Raw genomic sequence first — 13,361 nt, forward strand, 5'->3', positions numbered from 1 at the left:
GGATATCATGTTTGGTAAGGTGGAGGGTCAGAGAAAAAGAGGAAGACCCCCCAATGAGATAGACTGGCCAGGTGACAACATCGATGGACTCAAATGTGGCAACAGTAATGAGGTTGGCCCAGGATCGGGCAAGTGTTTCGTTCTGCTGTGCATAAGGTCATTATGGGTCGGTACCGACTCAATGGCACCTAACAACAACAACATTGTGGTGCTGCACGATAAGCACTAGACTGCTAATTACAAAGTCGACAGAGTTCAAACCCACCAGCTGCTCCTCAGAAATCCTACACAGAGTCACTTTAGGTCAGAATCAACTTAACGTCACGTAACAACATGCGTGTATATGGAGTTTCGGTGTGGTGCTGTAGGATAAGAACTGGACTGCTAACCACAAGGTTGGCAGTTCCAGTCACCAGCCACTTTCTCCATGGGAGAAAGATGAGGCTTTCTGTTCCCACTAAGATTTACAGCCTCAGAAACCCTATACAGTGTTGTTATGAGTGAGAATCAACTCAACTGCACTTAACAACAACAATATGAGAATATATGGACTCCTGGTGTGGCGCTGTAGGAGAAGCACTGGACTGCTAACCACAAAGTAGGTGGATCAAACCCACCAGCTAATCCTCAGACCTCATATAGGGTCGCTGTAAGTCAGAATTGACTTGACAGCACTTACCAACAATGTAAGTATATATATTTTCAAGTTATAGCTACCAAAGGGACTGACAGCATAATACTCCAAGAGCAAAAAGCACACCAAGGACCCAGATTTGGCCTTCTAAACATTCTCCGTTAAAAAGAACCAGACTCTTTGGAGAAATGACTTGTTCTGGAGCAGTGGCAGGGAAACTACAAAGTAAGCCTGGAACATCTTGTGCAGGAAGTAAGGAAGCGCTCAAAGTATGATGGGAACATGTCAAAAGGAACAGAAGCCAGTGTGAAGTGATTCCTCTCCCACTGACCAAACAAGGAACAATTTAAACATCAAGATAAATAATGATTGTAATGGATTATAGTGCATTGAATAAAAGGAAAACATAAGTTCATGATGATGTTGTATGATAAGCTCTGGACTGCTAACTTCAAGGTCAGCAATTCAAACCCACCAACTACTACTTGGAAACCCTATACAAGGTTGCTATGTGTCAGAACTGACTAGATGGCACTTAACAACAAAAAGGTTTATGAGGAATAAATAAATAATAGTTTGATGAGAAATATCTACATAGTAGTTTCAAAGTATTTTTCAAAGTAGATTTCAAAGTATCTCCCTGCAAAATGCTTATAAAATACAATGGAGAAGCTTGGCAGACACCGCCTTAATCATGTGATCAAAATGAACATCATCAATAATAAGAGAATAAATCAAAATCATGCACCACCTGATAGCATGTAATGAAAAAAAACAATGAATCACTTCTGTAATAATTCCTATCCACGATTCATAATCTGAATCTAATCATGAGGAAAATATTGACAAATTCTAACTGAGGGGCAGTCTACACAGTAACAATACTGTCATCTTCAAAAGTATCAAGGTTATCAGCATCCAGGGACATCTGCTGAAGAAAATCTAAAAGGAGACTATTGTGAGATGCCATCACGTCCATTTCAAATCATCATGACCCCCCCGGGACAGAGTAGAATTGTCCCTGAGAGTTTTCTAGGCTGCAATCTTTATGGGCAGGAGTAGGTTGCCAAGTCTTTCTCCTAGGGAGCCGCTCCTATGGGTGGGTTCAAACTGCCAACTCTTGGTTAGTATCTGAGTGCTTAATCACTTGACTCCCTAAAAGGAGACTGCTGTTGTTAAGTGCCATGGGGTCGGTTCCAACTCATAAGCACCCTGTATAGGGTGTTTCCGAGGAGCAGTGGTGGGCTTGTCAACCTTGTGGTTAGCAGTCCATTACTGATCCTATAGCACCACACCAGAACTTAATAACTAAGTATAATAGCATGATTCAGAACTGGATCATTCTGCTACAAAGGAGAATAGTGAGACAACCAGTAAAACTTGAATGGGGCTGAAGGATTAGAAGGAGATACCATATCACTGTTTGTTTGCTAATTTTAAAGGTTATTTTGGTGTGGCGCTGTTTGATAAGCACTGGACTGTGAACCACAAGGTGAGAGGTTCAAGCTCACCAGCCACTCCTTGGAAAAAGAGTCACTTTACTTAACAACAACACCGTGATTAAGTAGGAAAATGTTCTTGCCTTATAAAGTATTCAGGAGTAATGGTGTATTAGGTTGGCAACTTCACTCTCAAACAGTTCAGGAAAAAAAATATTTGTACTATACTTTCAGCTTTTATGCAAACTGGACTATTTTAAAAAAAACATCCATGTGTAACGTGGTTAAAAAAAAGAGAGAACAAATAGTATGTGAGGGAGCATTCTCCCCATCCTGTTCAAAGAAGGCAGTCTCCATGATCTCTTCTTGCAGGAAAGCAGGCTAAAGCCAGCACTCAAAGCAACTCGCAGCCAGCCTCCCCTATCCTGTTTGTTGCTGTTAGGTGCCATTGAGTCAGTACCGACTCATAGCAACCCTATGCACAACAGAACAAAATACTGCCCGGTTCTGGGCCAACATCACAGTTGTTGCTACACGTAAGCCCATTGATGCTGCCACTTGGCCAGTCCATCTCGCTGGGGTTCTTCTTCTTTTTCTCTGACCCTTCACCTTACCAAACATGGTATTCTTCTCCAGTGACTGGTCCCTCCTGACTATATGTCCAAAGTATAAGAGACAAACTCTGGCCATCCTGGCTTTCAAGGAGCACTCTGGCTATACTTCATCCAACATAGATCTATTTGTTCTTTTGGTAGTCCATGGTACTTTCAATATTCCCCTCTAACACCATAACTCAAATGCATCCTATCCCGCTAAGTCTTCAATAAAAGAGCACCAATAGATGGGCACTCCTGCCACCTTCAGAGTCTTCTTGAGAAATACCCCTGCACTCACTGCAGAGCCTCCCCACTTGCCCTTGTTACCCTCAAGAATTTCCCTTTCCTACTGATGTCTTTTTACTGTATTCACAAGTTCTCAGAATATACAGCTGTAACATCAGTTAGGATTTGAGAAGCGGGCTAGGGACAAACTTAAAGGAAACAGTTTATGAGTCTATGCATTTCTTCAGGTGTAGCTCAGTGGTAGAACTTTCATTTTCCATATGGGAGACCTGAATTCAGTTCCCAAGCAGTGCACCTCAGTGCAGCCCCCACCATCTGTCAGTGGAGTCTGCCATGTTGTTCCAGACTAAGACAAACCAGGAAGGTCTGGCGATCTACTTCCAAAACATCAGCCAGTGAAAGCCCTCTGGATCACAAGGGTCCAATCCTGTTTGCATAGGGTCACTACCACATGTCAGGGCCGACTCCACAGCAGCCAACAAAAGCATCTCTCATCAAAGACCAAGATTTAGACACATTTCTTCTCAGGCATCCTTTCCCTTCTCCTAGCAAAATCAAGGTCATAAGGAGCCTATGGCAAGAAGGAAAGTGAAGGGATCATCCCTGAAACAGGAACAGGAGAACTGTAAAGAGGGACTGCCACAGTGCCAGCCAGATTTGGAGAAACAGGCCTGAGCCACAGCCCCTGGAGGATGGTCTCTGTACAGAGTATTTACACAACAGACAGCAATGGCTCCTTTGCAGCCATTACTGTCTATCAGGTAAATAACGCATGTGCCAAAACACACATTTAATGAGGGAAATAATATGCCTTTATAAAAAGACTCAATCTGTATTTACCTGAGAGACCAAAGAAGCACCAAATCACCAGATTAGTGGAACCACAGAGGAGTCATTCTGGTGTCTTGGGTAAATAGACATTTTATAGCCTTCCATTACCAGACAAGGGGAGGGAGGGCACAGGGAGGGGGCCATCCTTTAATATCCACACACACAGACCAGGGGAGCCTGGGGGATGGGAAAACAAGAGAAGTCCATCATGAAATATGTAGTCTACTTCTGTCCCACCTCCATTTATACTGTCCCTGGGTTCAATCCACTCCATTAAAAGACAGCCTGGGCAGGGAAGGAGACATTTCAAAGAAACTCCAAGATACCATAAGCAGGTTCCGAGTCCAGCTGACTGGAAGCACCTACCACCACTACAGCTGTAGCTTTCTCAGCTCCTAGTCCTGGGGCTAGTCCCTGTACCAATCTGACCTACAGTATCACAAGTCATCAGCCACCTGACTCACAGAGGCAACAAGGAACACAGTAACACCTGTCTGGACCGTCTATAATCACAGGCTTTATCTTACGGAGCTAAAAATAATATGGGAAAAATGGAAATAAACCGCACACCTTCAAAAGTCAGAATCTTCAAGCTAATGAATGCATTCTTACTGCCAGAGTACTTTCTGTGAAAATCACAGACTGTCAGAGGTGAAAAATTCAGGGGTTACACAGTCCAGCCAGCTTGGGGACAGAAACTCCAAAAATAGAAAAGGACCTGCTCCAGGGTCACATGGCAAAGTCCAAGTAGAACTAAAACCCAAGGCCAGGGCCTCTGGCCACTGGTCCAACACAAGGAGCAGGCCTCACATCCTCTAAGATTTCTGCAGTCTCAAAAGAGTGGAATGGGCTTGGGCCTCTGCGAAAGATAAGAATCCTCTACTGAAGACAAAACTAAGCATGATCTCCTGATGAACCAAAAGTAGAAAGGAAGCAGACGCTCTAAAGCTGGGTCCTCACCCCCAACAAAACACCCCACCCTCACCCCCACCCCCACAATTTGTTACTGCCTTGGCCTGCAGCTATAGCTGCTACTGCTTCTAGGACAGGGCTAAGGAGAGCTCCCTTAACATCAGATGCAGTCGTTAATCCCAAATTATCACTGGTATGGTGCTGAGGGTTAATGTGCTGGACTGCAACGGCAGTTTGAACTGTGAGGTAGGCAGTTCAGGCTCACCAGCTGCTCCTCGGAAACCCTATATAGGGTCACTATGAGTTGGTACCGACTCGGAGGCACTTAAGAACAACAAAGTCACTGAAGGCCTTCGGGACACTAAATTCTGAATATAACATCACATGCCATAGTTTGCTCTTCTCGTCAATGAGTCAGTCTCTGAAATCTAAGGTGGCACATGTTGTTGTTGTTGAGTGCCGACAAGTCAATTCCGACACACAGCGATCCTATACAAGGTTTCCAAGGAACAGCTGGTAAACTTGAACTGCCGACGTTGTGATTCGAAGCAACTTTGCAGTCTAGCTCATTAGCCCACAGCCCCACACCAGAACAAGGCAGCACATAGTGTTTTGGAATCAGAACAGAACAGAGTCCTAAACATCAAGCAAAGCTTTTTGTCTTTCCCCTTTCTTTCTGTTTCTCTCTCCTTCCTCCTAGCTCATATCATCCCGTCCTCCCAGTTTAGAGAGAGAAGAATTGCTTTGGTGCCAGGGTTAATTTAGGGATCGGTGTTTGGACTGTCACATCCCATCACTACCCAGAGATCTAAAGCTTCCCAAAGAAGAAATGGTGGTTCACCTGCTGTTTATGAAGCTGTTAGCCATACTCACTTGTTTAGGTAAACTTCTTCCTGGGCCAAAGCTGAAAGACTTCCCTTTGCAAAGTTCTGCAAGTGAGTTGCAACTCCATCACACACTAGAGTGGGTCAAGGCTTGTATCCAGAACACCATAATAGGCAAGGTACAAACCTAAGTCCAAATCCTGTCTCCACCATGCAATATTTGTAATCATAGCTATACAAATAATACCTACCTCAATTCAATTGTAAGATACCTACAAAATACTTTGTACAGTATCTAGTACATCATAAGGACTCAATAAATGAAAGTTCTTGTTTTAAATAATGAGAAAGAGAAAATGAAACTCGTTTTCTGAAGATCCACAAGCCCTGCTCTCCTCTCCCAAGCCTCCCCACGTTGGCTAACAACACAAGCAACTTCAGTTTTTCTGTAGCGTGACTTCAAATATAACTCAACCGTAAGCAATAATTAGGTTTGTTCAAATCAACCAAATTTTTCATAAATATCATTTTATAAAAAGATGGAAACATCATACCCAAAGCACAAAAAGGAGCAAGAGGGAAGGGTGCCCTGGATTAACACAACTGTAGCACAAGGAACTCAAAGTTCCTTGTCAAATACAATTCCCATTTTATAGAATGGAGAAACTGGAGTGCAAGAGTTACAGCCAGCTCTTGCTCAGGTCTCCAAAGGTGAGGTTTCCCTTTACAAATTGGGGTCTTGGCAAACGCTACTTCCACTATTTTTACCAAATTACTGCTCCTTTTTCAAACTCCAGCTCAGATCTCCTCTTTCTAGTAGCTTTTTCTGGCACCCCCTCATAAAGCTAATTGCTTAAATGTGCTCCAGTAGCACAATTTATTCCTATTTCATAACTTTTCTCTCACCTGACTGTAAAATTGTAGTTATCTGTGTCTCCTACTACCAGTAATTTTCAGAGAGCAGAGGGAGAATGGAAGGTAGCAGGTATATGTAAGTATGTATAAAGAAGAGTATTTGACATCATAATTTCTTAGACTTGTTTTTTGTTTTTGTTTTTTGTCAGACCTTTTAATGTACTTTGAAATTTCAAATAACATTAAAGAAGAGCATAAGATTTGCCTTTTTATCTAAATGGTGCATGAGTTTTAAAAGTCTGTGAGAAACACTGAACTGAAGGCAGATCCATAAGGGTGAGAGCCATGTTTTATTCATCTCTGTGTTCCCAGCACCCAGCACAGAGCCAGGCACAAGGTAAATGTGAGCAAGTGTTTGCTGAATGAATTAGCATGCCCAAAGTCATGATGCAAAGTGCTTCGGAATCAGAACAGAACAGAGCCCTAAATACCAAGCAAAGCTTCTTTTCTTTCCCCCTTCTTTCTCTTTCTCTCTCTCCTTCCTCTTAGCTCACACCACTCTGTCCTCCCCAGTTTAGAGAGAGAGAGAATTACTTTGGTGCCAGAATACTATTAAAAGGATTAATTTAGGGACCGGTGTTTGGACTGTCACATCCAATCACTACCCACAGATCTACAGCTTCCCAAATCAGGCTCATGCAAAGCGGAATCAATTGCAAGGACACAGAGGGTCTGAACAGGCATACTAATGGCCTCCTGAGGTGCCAGCGGCCAGCTCTGACACTCCCATAAATTATCTGCCTTTTGATTTTACCTGTAGCTGTGGGGCACAAGGCACAATTTTGAACATATCAAAGCAATCCCTCGTAACCCAAGGCTCCCCTAGCAATGTCACCAAAGGGGGACAGGCTAAAAACAATGATCGAAAGGGAATCTGCTTCCCAAGCAGGCCTGGTCCTAGCAGTCATCAATTAAAACCCAAAAGGACCAAGTGGATAAGAGTGGGGCCCAAATTAAGCCTAGCACATCTGGACAAGGCATGCATCAGACTGCAGTTGACTATTCATCTCTCACTCAAGGGAAGAGAAATCACAGCAATAAACTAACACAATTTCATCTGGAATCAAATCTGTTCTAGCTCTGACAACACCTCACAGCATGACCTCCAGCAACACATTTAACCTTACTTACTGGGCCTCAGTTTCCTTGCAAGGGCAGTGGGGACAATAATGTTGACTATCTGACCTACTTCCCAGAATGGTGGTTAAAAGTAATACAAATCACCCCCTCCATACACAGAGTAGACAGGGATGGGCAACTTGGACATCAGCTGCCCTATAAAGGCAAGAAGTGATTGGCTTACAAGCTTTCAAGAGGGAGCCTAGATCCAGAGGGCAAGGAGAAAGGTGGAATCTCCACAGAGTAGTATACAATCTGTCTGGGCAGGGCTAATGAAAGGAGATGCGGATAGGGTCTTCTGATACAATAGTGAATAATTATTATCAGAACTGACTATGAGGGTTGGAAATGTAAAGGTAGACGTTTTGTTGCAAAAGGAGGGGAGTGATTTACTTTGCAGTCTAGGAGTGGAGGTCCCTGGGACCATCAAGGGAGAAAAGAGGAGAGCAGGACCCTACCCAGAGAAGCAGTGACCCCAGAGATGGAGGCAGAGACAATGACGTGGAGAGAAGGAGTGGCTGGGGACTCTACAACCAGAGAGAGGGGCTGTGTGTTGATGACTGGGGGGCAGACTTGGCTGGTTGATGATGCATGGAGGGGAAGATTGTTAACCATGGCAATGAAACGATATACGATAGAATGAATGTAAAGCAAATGTTCTCCCATGTAAACTATCACATAATTCACAATAAAACATTAAAAAATATATACAAATACATAACATTCAAGAGGCACTTCACCAAGTAGAGCCACAATGGTGGCAACACTAAAAAACCATCCCAAACAGACAAGGAGAAATGATCACACGTTGGCTGAATTTCTGTCAGGAAGTTGCTCATTCAGTTCACATCACTTGATGGTGTTGGAGCTAAGATCTATCGTGAAGCAAATTCTAGGTTTCTGGATGTGACTCCTGCTATCTCTGAAATTTTCCCATTAGGAAGAGCAGTGTCTTACTCTTCATTCTAACTTCCTCTGTGTGCTAGCCAACCTTTTAGTTCAAACTGAACTTATAGTCCAGTGCTTATCCTAAAACATCATACTGGGGCTCCTCCAATCCAACCTATTGTTGTTGTTAAGTGTCACTGAGTTGGTTCCAACTCATAGAGACCCTATATAGTGTTTCCACCAATCTTGTGGTTCAAACCGACCTTGCAGTCTAGTGCATTATCTTGTAGCACCATGTCAGAAAATGTAGAGTCCATGAGTCAATCCAGCCCACCATTTGCCATACTCATTCATTTATGTACTATCTATAGCTACTTTCAAACTAGAACCCTTGGTTTAATTCACCACCCCAACGCTGCCTCACAGAGTCTAACTTGAAAACCTCATAAAGGCTCTGGTTCCTGCTTACCTTTCCAGCTTGCCTCGCCATATATTCTCCTGCTTCCTGCCCACTAAACACTGTTTCAACCAAACTGAACTTGTTTCTCAAACTCAACAAGGCTCAGATCACATTTCATCTCCCAACTCTAGATTTAATTCTAAGTGAGGAGGCTGTTGTTATTTGTTTAATACCAACCTGCTCTGAAAGGCTTCCCTGAGACCACAAATCTAGGTTAGTATCCTTTCTAAGTACTCAGAAGCCCCTACACCTCCCTTATTATAGTACTCTCAGTGAGTATACTGGAGTCCTGCCATGGTGCTGTACGATAAGCACTGAGTTGCTAAGCACAAGGTCAGCAGTTCAAACCAACCAGTCACTCCTCAGAAACCTTATATGGGGTCACCACTATGCGTCAGAACCGACTTGATGGTATTTAACATCAACAGAGTGTATTGCAACTGCCTCTTTTTTCTATCTCCTCTATGAATCCATAAATTCTCTAGTGTCAGGAACAGCATCTATCTGTCTTGTTCACCACTATAATTTCAGCATCCAAGAAAGTGCTGGTCCTTAGTAGGCTCCTTTGTTGCTGTTGTTAAGTGTCTTCAAGTTGGTTCTAACTCACAGCGCACTCTAGAAGGATTCCAAAGAATAGCTGGTGGGTTTGAACCATTGACCTTGCAGTGCTGATCCTACAATGCCATACCAGGACTCCAAAGTTGTTGCTGTTAAGTGCCATAGAGTTGGTTTAGATTCATAGCGAGCCTGTATACGGTTCCCAAGGAACAGCTGGTAGTTTTGACCCACCAACCTTGAGGTTAGCTTACCCTACAGTGCCACACCAGGACTCCTGATTATTTACTGAACAAATGGCCTCGGAGTCCCTGGATATCAGTTGTCAGAGTTCACCTTTCAAGACAACCCCTGATCCTTGCAAAATGAGATAACCAAATGGGATTACCAGCTACTTAAAGGTGATCCATACACGTAAAATACACCAAGATTCCAAAGGCCTTGGTCAAAAGCATTATCAAAAGCAAAAATAAGGTGTTTCTTCCTATATTCTTAAGATGTGTATTTCTGAGGAGAAAAGACTGTGCTGGTTCTATTTCAACTATCCTAAACCTAAGGTAGGTGCTCATGAGATGGTCATAAAAATATAAAAACAGAGCTATCCCCCACTTTCAACTCCCACTATGTAACAAGCATACCAGAGAGATGTTGCAGGTCAAAATAAAGCAGGTCACACAATATTTTTTTGTTTGTTTGTTTCCCAGAGCATATAAAAGTTATGTTTATACTATACTATAGTCCTTTGAGTATGTAACAACATTATGAAAAAGTTTGGAATATTATGAGAATTAACAAAATGTAACTGAGGGACATGAAGTGAGCACATGCTGTTGGAAAAATGGAACTGATAAGACTTGCTCAGTGCAGAGTTGCCACAAACCTTCAATTTGCAAAAACACAATTATATGCGAAGCACAATAAAGCTAAGTACATTAAATGAGGTATGCCTATATAGTCTTTACATGAGTTTCAACACGCTTTGAGTATATGCTGCTTTATCAGAAGAGGCAATAAAAAAGTCCAATCTGTAGCTGCTCCCTAGCCCCCACCCACAAAACCCAAATACTCAGAAGAAAAAAGTCAAGTCAAATTTGACCATGCAACAGGATTCTCACCTCTCCTTACTTCGAAGATGCCAAGACTGGCAGCAGGGGGTGCTGAATGTTCTGTGACAGCTGGAAAGGCCCAATGCTGTGGATAAATACAGATTTCTGCAACAATTCTATTTCAACATAAAGGATCAAGTCCCCAAAGGGCTATTGTTTGCAACAATGTAAAGACCACACCAGGTCTCAAATTCCTAAATCCAAACTACCCTGGATTAGCTATGTAGAAAGGCAATTATCCTTGCAAACCTTTCTGAAATTACTAGTGCTGTATTTGTTTTTTTGAATTGATGACTTTTATGTTCTCCTGTGCTATACTTTCCTAACTAAGGAGGTTTATCTTCTAAAAACACTAAACATTTATGAGATCTGAGCTTGGATTGAGAAAGATAGCCATGAAGGATAATCCTAACTCCTAGTTAGCCTATGGTACTGGAAAGGCTGACAGTATTCAGAAGTCAGGAAAGGTGGTTGAAGTCAGGGTTGGTGGGGAGGGGTTGGCTCACAAATTCACAGATCCTATTGCAGATGACTACACAGAGCAGGGAACAATTCCAAGATACTTCCAGGTCTGCCTCAAACTCTACGATAGTTAAGGCAGCTAAACCCCAAGTCAAATCATCAATGGATACCTACCCTTCATCACCTAACTACAAATCTCCCAAAGGACTAGATGTTGCAAAGGTATGACCTTGTAGGCAATGCCCTTTGCATAAACATTTAGGATTGGAATCAATCTAGACCTAGCTACCACTCTACACATTCAAGACTTTTTTCTGAGATTCTCTTCTCTACGAAAATGCCACTTATACCACTTTCTAAATGAAAGTGAATACAAGAACTTTTATTTGGAAATTCCAAGTTGGAAGCTCTATGACCTAGCTAGCCGATTATTTACAGGATCTTTGGGCAGGAATTGTTAATGAGTTTTTAATTTGGAGTGCTTAAGTTGCCAAAGTGCTCTGAGCTCCAGTGAAGCACCACAGAATCCATAAAGGAAACCTTATCAATCACTTCCCGGCAGTTCCCCTTCCCCCACCTCCACCTCTCTGAGCAAAGCCAGCCAAGTGGGTTTCTAACCAAGATCACAGACACACACATTAGTGGAGTCACACTCCAAGTCCCTGTTTATAAATTGGCTTTTAAATAGGGGACTCGGGTATAATATACTTAAGCTCCACTCACAAACCCACTAAAACAAGGTATGCGGTGTATGATAAAGTCAAAATAAAGCAGAATTTGATGAAGCCAATTTCTGGTAGAAACTACAATCAGAAATCATTCAACCAATCACAACCTACTGTGTAGTTCAAATAGAGTCTAGTCTTTAGCCAATAGGATTCATGTTCAGCTGCCCTTCAGCTAGGAGACTGATGAAATGTCTGACAAGAGTAAATGCCATAGAAGTGGCCAGAGACCTCTAGCAGAAGCAAAATCCTGCCCTAAGGGCAGAATTCAAACTCCAAATGAGGGGCCCTCCAACCAGCATCTTCCAGATCAACCAGGCACCATTATATTATTTTTCAAGAACTCACAGTCAAGCCCAAGGCAAGCATGTACTTTTTGTTTTTTAAGAAAACACCTGTTGCTGGACCATTTGTAGGAAAGACAAGCAAAAAGCTAGCCACATTAGGCCCCGTATCTTACCACCACCACTACACGTTTACAAAGAGGTAAACGAAATCCTTGTGGGTCTGTGTGTTGGGAAGGAAGAAAGGGGACCTATTATCTATTGATCTCCTTGCTCATTTCCTATCTCTGGTCAAATCCTTTTCTCTATCCTAGTAATCTCAGGTAAGAAGTCGGCCTTCTTAATCAGCTCACTAGTCTGTCTTAAAAAACCCTGCCCAGTTCACTCTCCTTGAGAACATTACTCAGTAGATCATGCATTCTGGGTGAGCACATGAGGCAGCACCCCAAGTTACACAAACTGCACGCCACGACCCTCAACCCGCATGCATTAACCAGGGCCCAAACTGGGGGGGCCTCTCCGCATCACCCACCCCGGGGTGTTGCCCCCAACTCTGGCCCATCCAAGTCCAGGGGAGCGTAATGGGAGGGGCAGGGGGCCAGGAGACCAGCCCTCCTTCCCAGGGCCGCCCCCGCCCCCCATCAGCTGCGGGAGGGGCTGTCGCCATGGCAACGCCCCCTCCTCGGGGCCAGCGCCGCAGGCTCCCTTCAGGTGCAGGCCCCGACGTCTCCCCCGGCCTCAGCAGGCGCTCAGGGGAGTTTACGGCGACGGGCGCGGCCCGCGCCGACTGTGGCACTGGCCAGGCCAACGCAGGACCAGCTCCGCCCGCTCCCCACCGCCCGTTCCCGGCCGCCTCAACAGCGGCAGCCAGCACCACGAGTCCACAACACACCGACTCACCTCCGCGCACTCTGACCCCAACCGACGCAGCAGATGGGCGGGCGCTGTGGCCAACCACAGAGCCCGCCACCGGTTCCTTCGCCCAATGAGCTATGGAGGGGCGGGGCTTCTTCTCCCCAAATGCTCGCTCTCCCGCCGACATGCGCACTAGGATGTGTCAAGATGATGGCTCCCAGCAACCAGCTTTGTGGGACTTGTAGTTTTGAGGTTGCATGTACTCAAATGAGAGTGAATGGGGGTGGGAGCGGAAGGAGGTAAGTGGGGTTCACAGCTAAGCTCGGAAAGGAATTTCTTGAAAAATGAAAAGTTTCTATGATCTTCAGCAATTCAGCTGCTTCACCTCCCTTTGTCTTCCAATATATTCATTTTGTTGTTGTTGTTAAGTGCCCTGGAGTCGGTTCTGACCCATAGCTACCCTGTATGGGATTTCCAAGGAGCAGCTGGCGAGCTTGAACTACCGCCCTT

General features: G+C 44.0%; 1 protein-coding gene across 1 annotated transcript in view; it reads right to left on the reverse strand.

The window, feature by feature from the left end:
* The window catches only part of ERI3 (ERI1 exoribonuclease family member 3), a 168,466-nt gene extending 155,568 nt beyond the window's left edge, over positions 1-12,898 (reverse strand). The window contains exons 1-2 of the mRNA XM_006839687.1: positions 12,529-12,898; positions 10,535-10,610 (exon numbers count right to left, since the gene is read on the reverse strand). Of these exons, the coding sequence (XP_006839750.1) occupies positions 10,535-10,610; positions 12,529-12,663 (211 nt within the window). The 5' untranslated portion in view covers positions 12,664-12,898. The remainder of the gene's footprint in view (positions 1-10,534; positions 10,611-12,528) is intronic.
* Positions 12,899-13,361: the final 463 nt, after the last annotated feature.

This window comes from Chrysochloris asiatica, unplaced genomic scaffold (assembly GCF_000296735.1).
Source record: "Chrysochloris asiatica unplaced genomic scaffold, ChrAsi1.0 scaffold00026, whole genome shotgun sequence".
Lineage (NCBI taxonomy): Eukaryota > Metazoa > Chordata > Mammalia > Afrosoricida > Chrysochloridae > Chrysochloris > Chrysochloris asiatica.